Raw genomic sequence first — 20,300 nt, 5'->3', positions numbered from 1 at the left:
AAATCTATTGTTAAACTCAAGGAGACTCAAATAAAATAATTTAAATTTGACTCAAAACGTAAAAAAATAAAAAAATAAAAATAAAAAAAATAAAAAACAAGGCACGAGACGTTCATCTCATGATTAAAATAAATAATTAAAATAAATAAATAAAAAAGAACTTAAATTAGTAGTTACGTGAGGTTTCTCTAAGAAGAATATCTACGCAACAAAATGTAACCTTCCAATATGGAGAAGAATAGCTTGGCACCATTAGAAGTGTTTTCTTTTTTTGGAATGTTATGCTAAATAGGATGCTGACCCGGTTGAATATTTACAAGAATGACCTGGTCAAAAAAAAGTTTGGGAATCATTATTTATGGAGTTGTGTAGTGGGAGAAAAACGAAAAGGAAAAAAAAGAGAGTCTTAACAATGTGGTCAATAAGGAAAGTTAGAAATAATGAAATACATTAAAGAAATGAAAAGAGTCTCTAGGAGTTGGTTCTTAGCAACAAAAAAAAAAAACAAGAAATTTTTGTTTATTTTATGAGTGAATGGTTAACCCTTAAATTATAAGTTAAATTGCATTTTTGGCCCCCTATGTTTTAGAAAGTTGTGATTTTGATCCCCTATGTTTCAAAATATCAGCTTTGGTCCCATATGTTTATTCGCTTTTGTAAGAGGTCAATTTTGACCAAATCAACGTTAATGTAGCAAGTCACCTAAGTGACTCAGCTGCCACATCATATTTTTTTCACTTATAATTTTTTTAAAAAAAAAACAATGATAATATATTAATAAAAAATAAAGAAAATGCGGTTTCTTCTTCTTCTTCCTTGCCACTCCTTTCTCACCCATTCTTGACCGTGATAGTGGCAACCGACAACTATGAATCTTGATAAAAAGAAAAGAAAAGAAAAGATTAATTGTTTGTTTCATAGCTAATATATATCATGTATAAATGTAAAAGCTTTAAATGATTTAATTGACCACACAGATCAATGGATAAAACAATGATCTTAGGTTATACACGGAAAAACAATTGCAAAATGTATTAAACCTACTATGTACGTTTGTTCTTTATACAAATGAAACATTACATGCTAGTGCTGGTAAAATTTTAAACAGGGTAACCACATTCAAACATTTGCAGAAATTGGAAAATTAAAAACAGAAATTGCAGTTTTTAAAAGGAGTAGTAGTACTGTTTTTGAAACTCAAAATACAGTAGATGTGGAATTAATAAAATCGATCACTCAATTGGTCTATGACAATGAATATAACTAATACATGCTAGATGAATCTCCCTCATTTTCAATGAATATGAAATCAACATCGAACAGTCGAAGAAAATCACTATACAAACTTGCAACTCAGGTGACTCTTCCTTTCTCTAATCGAAAATCATGTCTACATTCATTCATATATGATGTCTGCTTCCGTATGTCTAAATTATGAACTTTGAAAATTAATTCTATAGTGGACTTTTTTTATTTTGGAGGAATGGGTCCCATGCTTTATTCTTTGTATTGAGAAAAAGTTTTATACTTTAGGCTTCCTTTGCTGCAATGAAAAAAAAAGTGAAAGGAAAGAAAATTATGTAAATCAATGCATGAATTTTACGAGTTTTGACGTGTAGATTTTAATATTGTCAAATAGTTTAGTTTCCATAAATTTTATTTTTAAGGTAAATAACCGAGATATCCTTCAAACACCGATCCCTATATATAAATGCAATGTTCATGCCAACTAAGATAAGTTCATGAGACATCCTAATATAGGTCATAAATTTCAACTGATGCACTAATTAAATCTATGTATAGATTGAGGGTGAAATTAACTATGGTGGAGTTTAATAAAATCATAATGTTACAACAATACGGAGTATAATTTTGTTAAAGTCGCCATTAATTTAAATATTCTTTAAAAAAAATTAAATTGTATTTTTGAATTTTTAATTTTTATAAACGTGCATTTTTGGCATCTTATTCAAGTCGACACACATATGATAAGTGACTTACATGTTACATCAGCATGTCTTGTCACGTGGACAATGACTCACATGTCACGTCAGCATATGTGACAAGTCATGCTGACGTAGCATCTGAGTCACTTGTCACATGTTTGTTGACTTGGTCAAAATCAATGAAGGACAATATTGTAAATTAAGAGGTCAAAATTGCAAATTTGTTAAAATTATGATGCTAAAAATACAATTTAACCTTAGAAAAATACAAATTATAGCGCCTTCAATTCTTTTTATAAAAACCAATTCATTTTTACATTTATTAAATAATTAATTGATATGGTTTACTATAATATAAACAAAATCAACTATTTTTTTTATAAAAAAGACAGGATAATTCAAATGAAGGGGATGTAAGTTGTAACCCATTTTGTAGAAAGTAAGGGCCACATCCTCCTGATGTACCTATTTGGAATAGACCCTTCATAACTAGGGGCCCCCCTACAACTGTTAACAAGGCATTCTACTCTCACATGAGAAAAATAATGAATTATACTTTTCATCAGTTTCAGTCGTACAAATGATAGAGACTATGATTCATTATATAATTTATCGGCCACCACATGATCTGTGTGTGGAAAATTTCTCAACGCACCCACCCACTTTCTCCCTCACTCCCTAAAAAATTCGGAAAACATTTTTTGAATTTTTTATAGTGTAAATTTTACACTAAAAAATAGTTCGGAACGTATTTTCCGAATTTTTTTAGGTGCGCTAGGGAGTGCGGGAGAAATGTTGAGGTGCGTTGAGAAATTTTCGTGTGTGTGAGCTCCAACAATTTATGATCATCCATGATCAATGCTATTCATTTTTTTTTTCCTTTTTGAAATATCAATGCTATTCAATTGAATTTGATCAATGGACCACTTCAAATAGTGCTACATTGTTTTTACTTTTCATATGCTAGCTATATATGCTGCTAATAAATTAAGAAATAAATCATTCAAGTTGCAAAGACAATAGGTTTTTTCCAATAGGATGTTCTATTTATACACCAAGCAATCCACCTGCAACTTTTTTGCTTCTCACATGAATCAATAGTTCATATTTGTTAGGTATGATAGGAGCCCGGAAATTATTCAGTTAGTCTTTTAAATAATTGACTCTGATATTACTGTTAAGTAGAGAAAGTTTGGAAGATCATCCACATTAAACTAAAAACAATCACACAAATGAGTTTGACGTCGTATTTTAACCTAAAATTTAAAGAAAATGAATTATGAGTCATCTCATTATATATGAGATGAGTTTTTTTTTTTTTTTTTGCGGGAATGAGAAAACTACAAATTTTCAACAAAAATAAAGATGGATAATTTTATGTTAACTTTAAGAACGGAGAAAAATTAAACTATAATAAATCTGTAATGATTTAATTTAAGATGATTCAATTGGTCAATCGCCTTGTTATTCTCAATCAATTCTTCTGGGCCTCTCTGCAGGATTGGAAAAAGAATCCTTATCCCTGTTGAGAAACTTTTGTATGGTCTCATGACCATAAAATAGATTTGGTCAACCAATCAAAATTTGACAACTCATATTAAGAGAGAGAAAATTGTCAATGAAAAGCAAAGAGACAAAATCAGATTCACTCCTCCACCACCGCCTACCTCCATCACCAGCGACCACCACGAATCGTCCACCTCCCATCACCGACCACCATCAATCTTCGTTCCCATCCTTTCTCCACCACACGTCAGCCCTCGTGTTTCCGGCACCATCGACGTTGAGAAATATGGTTGATACCGGAGAGGAAGAGAGATCTGAGAGTGAGAGAAGAGGATAACATTGTCGGTGGCGTCAATCTCTAACCAGATCAAAATCTGGACGACGGTGGTGGGTCTTCCTTCCATTTGCTTCAATTTGCAAAGAAAAAACAATTTCTCTCTCTTAGTTGTTTTTTTGTTAACAACATTTCTCTTTCTATTCCACGTGTCAAAATTTGAGTGGATAAGACCAAATGTTATTTTATGGTCACGAGACCATACAAGAGTTTCTCTCCCTCAACAACTATATCATATGTTCAAGTATTCATTATTTCACCATAGATATTCTCTAACTTAATTAAACATAGGCATGCATTTCTTGTACTTTAACATTTAATTTTGTTTTAATTGCAGAAACAAGAGAATAATAAATATAAAAAAAAATACTTATTGTGGATAGTCGGACATATGCTAATCAGTGGAACAAGAGTACATTTTTGCCTTGTTAAAAGCCCAACAAACCTAATGGATTTAGATTAGCATAAGCATGTAAGGTTGTAAATGGGAAATGGAAATAATATACAGTGGAATGTCTCATTTCAATCTTCTTTATATATATATATATATATATATATATATATGGAAAATGCTAAACAGTGCCCCGGGGCACTGGTTAAACATGTTAAAATAGAAATTTTGTCTCGAAATGCGTGCATTCAATACTTCAAAAGTACAAAAAGTTATCTTTTCAATATAAATTTTATTTTTTATTTCCTTTTTAGATATACTTAACAAGTGCCCCGGGGGCACTGTTTATATAAGAAGACTAAGTCCGAAAAACAAAGATTACAAAAAAATTAAACGAGGAATAGTAATCCTCATATCATCAACATCTAATAACTGTCTAATCTAACGAGTATCCACGTTTGCTAAAGCTTCAACACACTTATTAGCCTTCTTAAATACGCAGAACATGTCGCTAATTTCTTTTTTGCAAAACCACCAATCCAATGTACTTCATTATCTTTAACTTTTCCACCACAACCAGGGCCGGTTTTGGGCCAGGGCAACCAGGCCCCCAGCCCAGGGACTCCATAAAATTGGGGGCCCAAATTATATTTTTTTTCAAGTCCATAGTTTGAAACATTGGTTAAGTATTATTTCAGAGAACAAATTTCAAGAGATGTCATTTGGCCTGTTGGTTTGTGCGCTTGATCCATAATTTTAGTGTTCAAGTGCGTGAGTTCAAATCTCATGTGGAACACTTTTTTAATTGTATTTTAAGAAATGAACTCATAATAAATATAGTTGATTTTAGTTTAATCTCTTTTACAATCTTTGGTACTTCTTTTTTTTTTTTTTGACAAATTCTCTGGTACTTCTTACAAATTAGAAATTACTGCTAAGTCAAACTTTTGTTGATTTTTTCTTTTTCTTGATCTCCTAGAAGGCTTTGTCTAACATGAACAACTACATTAAGTGGTGTATGGTGAACAAGTTACTGATATCGCTATAACGAATACGAATTTTACAAAATTCATCGTTAGATTGAAATTTTGTATCATATAGATCATCCATATCAAATTTTAAAAAATTTGAAAATATCACAAACGTGTTCATGATGCACCACTTGATGTGGTTGTTCATGTTAGAATTGGCCGTCATAGAAAGGGCAAAGCTTCATCCATAACATTTACATTGTTGTGAAAATGTTATTTTTATCAGTTCAATTTCAACGTTGTGGAATAATTTTTTTTTGTTTATGTTAGTTACACAAATGATTATTTTTTATGTTGTTGATACTATTTATAATTTAAATAAATGATTTTCTTTGTAAAAAAAATTACAGTATATTTTTTATTAGGATCCATTTTTATTATTTGTCCGGGGCCTCCAAAATCTCGGAACCGGCCCTGACCACAACCAGCTACTCTCCAATCTTTACAAGCATCATCAGTGTTCAATTTAACCACACATGTATGTGGTGGTTTCCATCCTAATACATAGAACATGTATTTTTCCACAGAAGTAAAATATTGTTGGACATCTTAGCAAGGTAATACTCATGAGTAAGCAGAGTATAATATTGTTTAAGACTTTTTTTGTCAAGTAGTATATTGGTTAAAAAATTTACTTTTAAGATGGATAAATGAGATGATCGAAGTTCGAATCCCGACCCTTGTATATATAATGCAATGTATCTGCCAACTGAGCTAAGTTCACGGAACAATGATTTTATATTCTACAAAAAATCAATTATTTTACTTCCAATATAATCATTGGTATTTTCCTATTATGTCCTCGTCAGTTCCCTTTACTGTTTCATTGTGTTAATTTCTCTCTTTGGAATGGATCGTTTTTTATTTCTTCATTGAACTATAGTTTGTCTCTTTACAAGAATGTTCTTATTCCTTGCACGAATATCTCTTTGAAATAAAGTTCACATCCATTTGCTTTCCACTACTTAAATTTAGATCCTAATGTATATATTGGGACTTCATGGAGTGCCTCTCACATGTGAGGTTGAATACCACGTTATTTACCTTTAAAATTTTAAGACATTAAATATATGAGTTTTTTTATTTGTATATTAATTAATATTTATTCTTTTATTTAATGTGGGGCTTTACAAAAAAAAATGATATATTTTCATTATTTGATTTGGATTTCTGTTTAATAACATTTTAACGAATACAAATTTTACAAAATCAAATGTTGTGTTGAAAATTTATATTATATAGATCATCCATGTTAAAATTTTCATAAATTTAAAATTATTTGATATTTTATTGAGACCCACAAAAATTAAGGGTTTATGGTTTTACGTGTTTTTATTAAACATTATTAATCTTGATGACTCTCAATAACATATAAAATTATTTTAGATTCATGAGAAAATTTACATGGCTGATATATGTGATATAAATCTTAAAGTCAACGGTAAATGTTGTAAAATTTATGTTCGTTAAAACGGTATTGAATGATGTAACATTATACTCAGATGTTACATCCGTGTAATTTAATTTCACTCATAATTTAATTTGGTCCCCTAAAAAAAGAGTAACACATGATTTAATTCACTATTTTCCTTATGTATGTGTTTAGAGAGGGGAAGAATTGAGTGGAAAATACTTAAATGGACACAACATTTAAGACAATATTTGAACATATTTTCATAAAATTATATATTATTTAATTATTTAAAAATATATGTTATCTGGTTATTTTCTCTTTTTATCTTTTTATATTTTTGTGAAAGTGTCTTAAATTTTATGTTCAAAGTCCTGTGATGACACAAGAATAACGTGCAAATAGCCAAATTACACATGCACCCTTTTTTTTTAACAGTATTGTACCCTCTTATTTTTGGTAAATAGTATAGGGAGTTACTTTTGCCGTCCTACTGGTTACTCAAACTTTGTCCGCTACTTAAGTAGTGGACGACATTTTTTCTCAAAATCTCTGATTTTATAATATCCACTACTTAAGTAGCGGATGTGTAAAAATATGACGCGAATAGGGTGGCAAAAGTAACTCCCAATAGTATATGGATTAAAAGCTACAAAACCGTTTAAGAAAAGGTACAAGGCCCAAATACCAAACGGCACATACAACTTATTTGAGAAAATTTCTTTTCCGACCCCCCACTAGTTGATTTTGTATCAAATCAACTCAAATTCTAATTTAGTATCAATTTGATTTTGTATGATTGATTTAAGTTCAACCTAAATTCTAATAGTACCATCAAAGCAAAATTTGTGTTTGCTGGTACACAATAGAAGTATGGGATTAAAGAGTTTTGTTTCTAAAAAACCTCATGGGCAACTTCAGGTTGCAGGATTTGTCGAGTTAGGAGCACAATTGTTTGGGTGTGGACTCTATTTCTTGATAATTTTAAAATATTTATCTAACAACCAACGAAAACAAGCCACATAAATAGTCTTATATGTGTTACTCATAACTAATTTGTAACTACTTTTTATTTCACAACTTATTCTCTTTAAATGTTGAATAAATACCCTCGAACTATTAAGGATGATTTTTTTGTTTAAAAAAAAAAAACTAATAAAATTTCCTTAATTATAAGGAGGTTCGACCAAACACACTCATAAAAATGTATAATGAATATTAACCGGTGTTTGGTCTAGCACAATGAACTAGATTTTAACAACATGATGAATTAAAGTTTGAATTCTAACTAAAGGATATTTTTATATTTAGTGTCTAATATTCTTCAAATAAGATTATCTTCCGTGATGAAAATCTATAGAAAAATATTCAAAAATAAAACGAAAGAAAAGAGCAGTGATAAACTTTAATCATAACTAAATTTTAAATCAAAGACTCATAACTAATCCAAAACATAAAATTAAAACACATAAGCTTAAACGTGATAACAGAAGCGATTTGATTGTTCATCTACATTCTACACAACACCTGAGGTTGGGCGATATGTGGGATGTCTGCAGTAAAGAAACAACACAGTTAGATACCTTTTTTTTATCATATTTATTGATTCGACATTGGACGGTTCATATTACATACTAACAAAATAACCAAATATAATCTAAAATGTCGTTTCTAAATCGGACGGCTGTAACGAGCGTGTGAAATCCAAATCCGGGGCTGTGACAATGTAATTCAAACATGACCCATACGATAATTGAGATATGTTTGAGGACCACTGACAGCACAATGAATTAAGGATGCACACATCTGCCTTGCAGCAAACAAACATTAGGTTCAAACCAATAAATAAAATGTCCTATGTTTTTGGAGGGGGTACACATACACATAAGAGTGCAATGTAGATTTCCCGAACACTTGTAATAATAATGGTCCATCCAGTCCAACAAACCCACCGGCTAACTTTTAATTAAAACCTTGCATTTTTTTTTACAATGTTAAACATTATTTAACTGCGAGGTTCTGATTAGAATTACCGTAACTTAAATTCAGAGAAACCTTGAAATTAAAAGGGGGCATTGGCCAGAGAAGGAAAAGAACGGACTAAAGCGAAGAGCTCATTGGCCATACATAGTGAAGAGGACATAGTGAAGAGGGATCGGGGTCAACTTCTTTCATGACCCATGGCCTCAGTGTGTAACTTGATTAGCTTTCATCATTTCAATAGTAAGAAGGTAAACTGAACCCAAGTGAAGTCAGCGACGGAACCAACAAAAATTATTGAGGGTGGCGAAAATATATGATATCGATAATTTTTTTTTTTTTGGAAAACTTGATATTCGGCTTAAAAATCGACTAATCTAAGAGATCCAATCTCACCACCCACTTGTGGAGACCCTATTTAAAGTCATAAATTTTGCTATGTATGGACAAATCCACTAAAATTGACACAAAACAAAAAATCGAATTTGAAACCTTAAAATGAGTACACCTTAAAGTTTCAAGCTAACACCACTAACTTATACTATAAATAATTATAAAAAAAATAAAATAAAAAATTAGTTTAACGACAATTAAAAACTATATATCCTACAAAATGACAATTGTGATTAGAAACTCATACACAAGAAGAAATATTGAAATTCAAACTTTGATCATTACATCTGACTTAACAATTTCTACTTTTTTTTTTTATCAATTCAACTAGAATTTATAGACCAGCAATTCAGTTATTACTTAGTGTGTTAGTGGAATCGGAATAAATAAAGAATACTATTATACATTAGAGCTTGATTTACTACAATATATATTATAATTATTTTTTTTGTTTACAATGAGTGGGGATCGAACTCATAACCTATATATATAACATACTACCCAATATATATTATAAAATATATTTTAATAAGCATATATTATAAAATATGAAAAGAAGAACCTTAAATTTATTTATTGTACAAGGGGTGGCGATCACTATACATATGTATATGGGTACTATAGTGCTCTATGGTTTAAGGGTGGCGGCTGTCCCATTGCATATACACCTGGGTCCGTCCCTGCAGTGAACTTATACCTCTTCTGAGAATTAGAGGATTAAGTTAAAAAAAAATCGGGTTGTATTCACTTAGGGTGTGTTTGGTATAGATGAAGTTGAGAAGAGAAGTTGAAAAGAAAAAAGGTTATATTCCTCTTGTTTAGATGAAGATAAATTGCAAAGAGAGAGCCAAAAGATGTAGAGCTATAACATCAGAAGAAAGAAAAAAGAAAGGGAACTCATTTTTTTAATTCCCATTTTGCCCTCACTTTGTTCAACTCTCCACCTTCCCAATAATTTATTGAAGGCTTAAAACTCTCAATAAGTTACAAAATACGTTATTGAGGGTCCCTTAGCAGCCAAGAAGTGTCACAATTTTTCAAAAAGTATGACAAACGTGTTATTGAGTACCATGGACCGTCAATAAGCAATACTCCCTCCGTCCCAAAATATAAGCAAAAGTTGATCAATAAAAGTGGATGTATTTAGTCTAAATCTTTAACCAAATACATCAACTTTTTTTGACCCATTTTTGCTTATATTTTGAGACGGAGTAGTATCTCTTTGAGAAAAACAAAATTGACCAGGCGCCAACAAGTTAACAAGTTAGAAAGAAAACAAAAAGTTGGACAAAGTACAGTCTCTCACTCTCCCTTTCCAAATGCTCAATGTGAGAAACAACAACAAAATAAACAAAATAGATCTCATCGATCAACAACAAACAAATCAGATCCATCGATTTTCGGGTGTGTTTGGTTTTGTGGAAAGAAAGTGAAAGGAAAGAAACTTACAGAAACCGATAAATGATATTGGACTAGAGTTTAGTCCAAATTCATCCATCACAATTTCCGTAATTTTCTTTTCTTCCACTTTATTTCCTTCAAACCAAACAAAGCTTGAATAATAATCAGACATAAATTGCTTTAAATCTCTCTAGAATATGTTATGCAAATTAGTTAAGCAAAATATTATAATTTATGAGATACCCGTGACGTTTTTGAAATTTGTAGAAGTTAAAGTTGGTGCTTGATGTTTAACTTTATGAGATACCCGTACGATAAAACTTTTAAAAAAATTGTTGAATTTCAATAGTCGGAATACATAAATACCATTTTTTGAATTTTTATAAAAAATTGTGCTTTTAATTGTTTTGCATCTGTTTGTTATAGATTTTTAAAAAATAATCACTTTTAATTGTTTTGCATCTATTTATTACAGATTTTTTAAATAATCAGAAGCTAAAAATAATCAGAAAACAGCTAAAAATGAGAAGCTACTAAGAGTAGCTTATAAAATAATAGATTTTTTTTAGAGGAGAGAAGATAAATGTTAAAAGAAGAGAGTTATTTGTAATTAAAAAAATTACTTTTATAAGTTGTATCCAAACAAACTAAAAATTATTTTATTTAAAAAAATAATTTTTATCATAATAAACAAACACAAAATAAATTCAACTTTCCTAAAAATCTCTAAAAACTAATCTCTATATTATTTCCATCTATTTTAACAAACGGACCCTTAGTTACTATTTGAGGAGAAACCGATGGGTAAACTGCATTTTTTTCTTTAATCAACAAAATGGAAGGAACAAAAAGCGGGTTGCCCATTACCAATACCATTATGGTTGGAGTTGAATTAATGCTCTATCGTCTATCCCCTCTCCCTCAATTGCGTAGTGACACGTACACAAACGTTAAAATAAATAAATAAACATGGACACGTGTCAGGAAAGGGATGTATCAATGAGCATGGGTCCTGTCTATTAGATCCCAACATATGATATCCACCAATCGGCAATCCATTGTTTGTGAGTTGGCATTGACTCTTCTCCACATTACTCTTCTCTTATTATTGACCAAAAGTATCTTTTCGTCCTAAAATATAAGTAAAAATGAGTCAAAGAAACTTGATATATTTGTTTAAAGATTTGAACTAAATACATTAATATTTATTGATAAACTTTTGCTTATATATTTGGACACTTCGTCCTAGAATAGCTTACTTTCTTTTGTTTTTTTCTTCTTTTTATTAGTACTAAAAATTAACTCAATATAAGTAAAATTTTATTTTTAAGTTAATTGAATAACTAATATATTTTATAATATATTAGATATATTATTTATTCAATAAATTAAAAAAATAAATTTTTATTCATAATTAATTAAGATCGGAGAGAGTAATTTCCTAGAAAAAAAATGTGTTACTTAACGGAGTAGCAAAATGCATGAATTGGATTAACTATAATTTGATGCATTCAATATTTCGTAATTGTCTAATCTTGATTGAACGACTCATGACTTAAGATATTATTTTATTGTTTATTTAATATAAAATTGCATATTGAAATTTAGACCGTCCAATCAAGATCGGATGACTTCGAATCTTATCAATTGCATGATTGTAGCGAAGTTGAAATGCACTCAAACCCGATCTCAAAATGAAACTAGGCGTGGAGGAGTTATTTGGAATACAAAGGGGAAATAGGTGAGTGATTTCTGAAAGGGATTGAGAGTGTATAGAGTGCATATACGAGGGAATTTTAAAGAGTGTACGAGTTTATAGAGAGAGCCGAGTTAAATGCCGACTTTTAAGTAGTAATTAGTATCCTTTTAAATAGTACTCTTCCTATCTCAAAATAAATATCACTTTAGAAATAAAGTTTTGTTTTAAAATAAATGTTATTATTGAGAAAGACTTCTCTAGGCACAAACATAAAATATTTAAATTTAGACACACATACAAAATTAAAAGATAAATGAAATAGTGTGACTAAATTATTTATGCTTAAATTTTTATCATTTATGGATGTGCCTAAGTGCCTGTATATAATAGGAGAATATAATAGGAGAGACACTTGCTTGAGCACAAATCCAAATATTATTTGTTGGGCACACTCACAAGAAACAAAAGAAAATAAAGAAAAAAATTGTTAAAAGTGAATAACATGATGTAACAATTTTATTTATTTTTTTAATTGTTTTAATTTATGTGTTTGTGTCCAAAAACAAGTATTTCTATAATAGATTTGAGGCTGAGCACAGCATATGATAAAATTGCACCTCATTTTTTAATGCGACATTTTCCAATTCTACCTCCTAATTATTACTATATATATGTGCATTATTTTTAAGAAAAACAACCAATCACTATAGCACTTATTTAGTAAAAATACTAATCTTTTTAACAACATAATTACATTTTATTATTAGTAGGTACTCTCTCCATCCCAAAATATAAACAAAAATGAGTCAAAGAAATTTGATGTTTTTGGTTAAAAATTTGGACCAAATACAATCATTTTTGTTGACTAATTTTTGCTTATATTTTGAGACCGAGGAAGTATGTATATAAAAACCTTAAATAATATTTTTTTTAAGAGCAAGTAAGGTATTATGTATTTGTGTCAATAATTTTAAAGGTAATTCATTTTTACAAACAGATAAATTATTTTGAAACTAGTCTAGAAGTAGTATTTTACTGTGATAGAGTAAAAAATAGCTGAGTGACTCTGAAGACAAGAAAAGATTAGACATGTGTCACATTGGAACAAAGAGAAATGGGTTAGAAATTGTGGACACTCTCATTGTCTCTCCCCAAAAATAGAAAATTGAAATACTCCCTCTCCCATTTTTATATTTTTTAGGTAATAAATATGTCATTTTAGTAAAAAAAAAGGTAATAAATATGTCATAAGTTGATAAATTGTTGTACCGTTATCTTTTCAGTTATCATACGTGTTTATAAAAACGCTGACTTGACCATTAATTATGATGTTAATCATGATGAATTCAAGGTTCAATCTTATGTGAACCATCAAGTCTAGACAATTGATACCCAATTGAAAGGAATGATAACCGGAAGAAGGATACTAATGCAAAAAGTTAGAAATTTAAAAGACGATTTATTAGCTAAAAAACTTAAATGACTTATTACCTAAAAAAATTTAAAACTTAACGGTTAAAATGTAAAATTTAATTTTTCCATTTTAAATTTATTCAATGAGTCGTATTAACATATATTTTAATTTTAAAAAAATTAAAAGCCACTAGATTTGATCTAGTGATGAGAGATTTGAATATAGTATGTTAGAGGTCTTGTGTTCGATCATCAACTCCGTCGTAAATAAAAAAAATAAAAAATTAAAAGAGAGATTTTTATATTAAAATGTATATTTCATCCCTTTACTATTATAAGAAGAAAAAAAATAAAAACTATTTTTTAGATTATTTGAAAAATACTCCATCACAAATTTACCACTACTCTTGAATTTCCATTCTCTCTTTCAGCTTCATCAATCTCACTATTTCTTTCAATTCAAATGCACTTTCTACTACCAACTAGCACTTATCATTTCCTTTTCTTCACCCCTTCATCAATGGCTTTCTTTTTCACTCCAATAATTTCAACTTGGATTCTAGTTACAGCAGTAGTAGTAATCTTCTGTTCAACCTGACACACCTTCATCATCATCATTACTCCATTTTCTTCACGTGCTTTTCTGAGTTCTGACACTTTCTTTCTTCCCTACCATCTGGGTAATTTTCACTCATCACTTCCTTTCTCTTTATCTTCTTTGGCTTTATTTGGTTTCTCAAGAACAACAACAACAAAGAATTGAACAAAACCTCCAAAACTTGTTCACTTTTTCTGTCTTTCTTTTGTTCTTCACTCTCTTGTCTCTTACCTATCTAAAAAATATGCTTTTTCAATGGCTATGCAAAAAAAACATAATACTATAATAACAAAAAAACCTTAACTTTTGCTACAGCATCATTGTTAAGACACTGTTCCTACGACAACTCAAGTCTTTTGTAACTTTTGTTGTTTGGTTTTTGGTTTTTTGGTTCCCTGATTCTGTTACATGCAATGGAATCTTGGAGTTATATTTCTGAAGAAAAGGGTTATGTCTCTAATGAGAATCAATGTTCTGAAGAAATGGGTTTTTGTGAAATCTTAGGGAAACAATTTTCTGATGATTTCAATTTCATTGGAAGTGTTTCAAGTAGGAAACTTGATGATAAATTTGGTGACCCAAATGAATTATCTGTAAAAGGGGAAACCAATTTCAAGTTTTCAAATTCAAACTCTATGGTGGAATCTAATGGTTGGGATTCTCTCATTGATTTGAAGCTAGGACATTTTGGTAATCATGGAGATGCTATTAGTATTGGTGCTGCATTTTCCAAAGGAGTAGGATCAACTATTTTGTCTTCTTGTGAATCATCAATACCTCCTAAGAGAGTGAGAGTGCATTCAATGACTGCATATTGTCAAGTTTATGGATGTAACAAGGATCTTAGTTCTTGTAAAGATTATCATAAGAGGCACAAAGTTTGTGAGGTTCATTCCAAGACAGCTATAGTCATAGTGAATGGAATTGAGCAAAGGTTTTGTCAACAATGTAGTAGGTTGGTCAATTTTTTTCAAGATTAGTACTTCTTTCAATTCATTTTAGTGTATGTTTGGCTATGAAGCACGAACACGGATACCAGACACTGACAACACCGATAATAACATGAGAAAGTGACATAATTCAGTGTAATCATAAGTTTTGGTGTCGTGTCGGTGTCCGACACCGGGACACGACTAATCTGAAGAGTGTTCGTGCTTCATAGATGTTTGATTTCATTCTTGGATGAAGCAAAATTGATTCTAGAGTTGTATAATTGATTTTGATATGTTTGAATGTTCTTAAGTAGAATTGCTTTTCCTTCATAATTGATTTTAACTTGAAGTTAGTATTTGGAGTTGTTGCCTCTACACAATTGTTTTATAGCCTCAAATCTAATGGTCAACCCTATTTTACACGAATGTATCCAAATATCAACCTGAAATTGTTTTAGTCAGAATCAATTTTACTAAATTAGTTCATTCGAAATCAAGTTTTGTCATCAGAACCAATTTTTTTTTTACTAAATTAGTTCATTCGAAATCAAGTTCTGTCTACTTTGTGTGTGAGCCTATTGGAGTACTAAAACATGACTCTTTACTTGTTGAATTGTATAACATGAGCAAGGTTTAAAATTCTGCTTGCATCGCAATAATTGAAATTTTTATTGCATATTGAAGAGAATCACAGTCAAATATGGTTAATTTTATTTTAAATTATCACTGCTAATGACATGAAAAACCTTAATGTGCCCAAATTATGGTGGCATACCTTTTTTTTTAAAAGCCTTATCTGCTTTTGTTCCTTGCACCTATATGATTATTATGATATAATGCTTTTTAACTATAGGTTTTGCTTTAGTGATGCTTCTACTTAAGATGATAAGCTTGAAATAAGAAGCTGTATAGTTAATGCTTAGTTTGTTATTCAGGTTTCATTTGCTGTCTGAATTTGATGATGGTAAGCGCAGTTGCCGTAAACGACTTGCAGGCCATAATGAGCGTAGAAGGAAACCACAAGTAGGCGTTCACTCTGCAAATTCCAGGAGATTGTTTCAGCCATGTGGTGGTAATAATAATATATTTATAATGAAAACAGATCATAATTTAACTCTATTCGTCACAGTTCACGCTCCTTTTTCTGTCATTCACAGATTCATTTCTTGCTTTTTGCACTCATTAAATTACATTGATTTCTTCTGTTGTGGTTGATGTGAACCATAGGTTACTTATTCAACATTAGTTAATGTCTGAAGCAGGAATTAAGTATCTCTTTATGGTTAATCATAAATTTCTATCTGTTTTCTAACCGAATCGAAATCTAATTTATTGCAGTTACTTAAATTACTAGTTGTTGATCGTATAGTTAAGTTATTAACCTTACTACTGTACCGTGTAAAACATCGCTGCCACCTATTTTCCGCACATTTACTAATACTTATAGTAGTTGTGGCCTGTGACTCTTATAATAATTCATTATCGGAAGCCAATTTCTTATGCTTTTGTAGTCATCTGATATTAATATAATTGTACAATTCGATATTTAAGAAGATCCATTCCTATGGTTCTTGCAGATATCATATTTCAAGCAACCAAGGCACCACCAGCATCTTTTATCTGTCCGGAAGTGTTGCCAAATGGTTTCTGGAGACCTACGAAAACAGAACATGAAACCGGCTTTATGCATCTTTCTTCTGTGCCTATTACCAATGGACATCCTCAACAAAGATCTTCATTTGCTTCGTACAATGGAAAACAATTTCCCTTTCTTCATGAAAATGTTGCCACATCCACTACAGGCAGCATGTTTAGTGAAAACAATAATAGCCATTATGTGCATTCCGTTGGAGACACCTATTTAGGAAGTGGAGAATTCAAGGTTTTTCATACATCATCAACCGTTCGAGGATTATCTGGAGCCTCAGACACTTGTGCTCTCTCTCTTCTGTCATCTCAATCCAAGAACACTTCAAGCCAATCATCGGGAATTCCCTTTGATCAGCCTTTGGTTATTCCAAGCAGCCATGAACATCTCTACAGCATAAGATCACAGACAACTTCCTCAAGCCAATTTTATGATAGATTTCCATCGGAATTAAATCCTCCAGATGGAAATCATCTCAGTCCTATACTGATATCAGACAATAATGATATTGTGAACTTTGAAATTGTAGATGAGATCTTCCAAGATTCTGATTTTGTGAATGCTAAAGACTGTCTTTCATGTGAAGATGATGCAACCATTGACTTACTACAGCTGTCGACACAGCTTCAACGAGTTGAGCATCGCAGACAATCTTTTCAGGTGAAGAATGAGAGTGATTCTTCTTGCACTCTCCGGATTACTTAAGGTGATTTGGAATAGGTATGTTGTACTTCTTTGTGCTTCATGAAAATTTAATGATCTTTATCATGCACTAGCTTGAAAGTTGAAACCACATTATCACCTCTAACACAATTTCATATTTTAAATTGACCTACGCAAAAGGACTAATGCGAATGAAAGACACTACCTGCTTACTCGCATCTTTGCTTTCCATTGCGTAGTGATTGTCTCACCACATAGTTCATATCAGAGGTTTACAAGATTAATTTCATATTCCATTTGATGCAGGAAACAAGTTGTGTATTATACGTCAGACACCTATGTAAACCGGTTATCATAGACAACTTAGGCGACAAGGAAGTAGAAGCTTGAAATGGTGCCATTCTCTTCTTCTGCTAACTACTTTAAATAGTTCTCTTGCACGCTGATTCGGATTAAGAACTTGTAAGTAGAATAGCTGACTTGCTAAACAAGTCAGGCTATATCAATAATATTTATTGTTTTGGAATATGGGATGCAATTGTCCCTCAGTTTTTAGTATATAACCATGATGTAATAATAATCATCAAAAGCCTTATATGGATCAAAGGATGCTATTTAGGGCATAGATACTGGTCTGATCATCTGTTTTTTTTTTTATTCAAGTAAATTATACTGGTCGGAATAAAAACGCTAGTAATTAAAAAAAAAAATCATAATTAACTTCATGTGTAGACTAGAAACCAAATCTAGAAGAAAATAAATGCTTGTTTGGTATCCCAGCAAATTTGACAAAATTTCAATGAGTCATTATGATTTTGTCCAATCCGCCATGATTCTAAAGATGCACTAAATAGTTCCGTAAGACAAATGGAAGCTAGTCCGTAAAATAAATCGATAAGATGCTTATGTACTAAGAAATAACAATGTTTGTCTTTGACAATTTGCGTCTTCATACAAAGCTATCTTCTTCTGTTAAATGATGCCAAGCAAACATGCTCAGTTCAGGTGCCTAAAAACATAATGCTAAATTTAAGGAGCAAGATTTTAACTCAAGACTTATGACTGGAAGTATAGTGTGCCCTCTCGTCTCCGCGGTTTGTGAGCACTGAGCAGACTCACAAGTAATGTGGTTCATATAATTTGCAAGGCATAGATTAGATTTCGGTTTTTGTTAAGAAGCTCATCATAAGTACCAATCTCAACTATTTGACCGTCAGAAATAACTGCAACAGTATTAGCAGTTTTCACAGTTGATAACCTATGAACAACCCTTTATGATAGAATCCATAGCATCATGCATGCACCAAACACATGACATCTTTAAGCTTATTGTGCAAAACACTGATAAGAAAATTACATGCTCATGAAGCTAGAAAAATAATCAAATGTGGTAACTTAACTCACTTGCACTCGCATGCACTAAGTATTCGCTTTCAGCATCTAAGGCACTGATGGCTTCATCCATAAATGCAAAGGCTCTAGCAATTGCTATTCTCTGTTTCTGTCCTCCTGAAAGCCTTGTGCCTCGCTCTCCAACAAAAGTCTTGTATTTTTCAGGGAATTTTGATATAAAATAAATCAGAGATAAAAAATTGTGATTCTAAGAATACACATAAATGCATCAATAAGATCTACATAAGCATTCAACCTCTAAAGAGAATACACATAACCATATAATATATTACAAAGGAAAAATAAAGTACATTAAGAAAAATTAGTCCCATGATATTACATCGAGAGAAATACTATGAAATCAAGATATAAGTCCAGCCCAAACAATTTCGACATTGCCTGTTAGTTGAACATAATTACTTTTAACAGTTTCCAGGAACGCCCTACAAAATTACCAAAATATTTTCGTCCCCTACTTAAGTAGCGGATTCTACGTAGGAGGGTGTTTTTTTTCTAAAAAATCTCATTGTTATAACATGTAGCGGAGGTTATAAACATTTATAACGTCCGCTACTTAAGTAGCCGAAGGGTAAAATGGGAAACACGCAGGGCGCGCGAGTAACCGATAAGGTGACAAAAGTAATTCTCTTAGTTGAAGTGTTGAAGTACATCTTATGCACAAAGTTGCCACCAAATGCAACTTTCATGATATAAAATGACTTTGGAGACCAAAGAACATTTCATCTCAAGAGAAGGTTTTAATCACTCAGACAAATCCACACCAATTATCACAAGACATCCATTTGAACCTCTGCAAAAAACTCCAAGCCAAAGCTCAACAGTAATCAATCCCATAACTCTTTACCACTTACCAAGACAAGACACACACTCTTCTTCCGGAATCAAAAGGCGCCAACCTAAGATCAGACCCCAAGAAAGGAACATCTTCATTGTTAAGAAAATGCTCTAGTCTAGATTAGGCCAATTTTTTTTGTCATGAGTAATACACCACATGTTAACCTCCGTTGCAGCAGTGGACAAATATTCATTCCAAGTCGCCATGGAAATATGCTTGCTGGAATGAAGTGGCGAATTTAACTCGGAATGAATATTTGTCCACTAAATTAATTAAACATCTCATTGTTTAAGCTCTCCTACGTCTCAATATTACACTTGTCCACTAAAATAATTACACATTTCATATTCTCCAAAGTATAGTTGCTTGGAATTGAACTGTGTGTAGTCACACTGCATATAGTTAGGACATTTGGACTGTCCGATCAATATCGAACGGTCCAGGTATAATCGACTTCAGTGCAATCATGCACATAATTCAAATCTATAGTAACTCTCCTATGTGTCAGGGCAAGACTTCTTCCAAAAAATCTCCAAAGTATAGTAGCTCTCCTATATGTGTCGAAGAAGGTTGAGCTTGCTCTACTACTGATGTTGCCACAATTTTTTTAACTTGGCTAATGACAGATTGAATTGCAAATACTTTCATAACAAAAACATGCTGATTTCTAGTAATTCCACATTAATTAAAGTTTATTAATCATTTG

At 31.2% G+C, this 20,300-nt stretch overlaps 1 protein-coding gene across 1 annotated transcript; it reads left to right on the top strand.

The window, feature by feature from the left end:
- The first annotated feature begins 13,840 nt into the window (after positions 1-13,840).
- LOC123887197 (squamosa promoter-binding-like protein 6) lies at positions 13,841-17,971 on the top strand. Its single transcript, XM_045936479.1, has 4 exons — positions 13,841-15,058; positions 15,971-16,107; positions 16,613-17,403; positions 17,653-17,971. Exons 1-3 carry the CDS (start codon positions 14,517-14,519, stop codon positions 17,386-17,388), a joined length of 1,455 nt encoding a protein of 484 aa, XP_045792435.1. The 5' UTR covers positions 13,841-14,516; the 3' UTR covers positions 17,389-17,403; positions 17,653-17,971.
- Positions 17,972-20,300: the final 2,329 nt, after the last annotated feature.

This window comes from Trifolium pratense, linkage group LG5 (genome assembly GCF_020283565.1).
Source record: "Trifolium pratense cultivar HEN17-A07 linkage group LG5, ARS_RC_1.1, whole genome shotgun sequence".
Taxonomy (NCBI): domain Eukaryota; kingdom Viridiplantae; phylum Streptophyta; class Magnoliopsida; order Fabales; family Fabaceae; genus Trifolium; species Trifolium pratense.
This window is presented reverse-complemented; position numbering and strand designations above follow the sequence as displayed.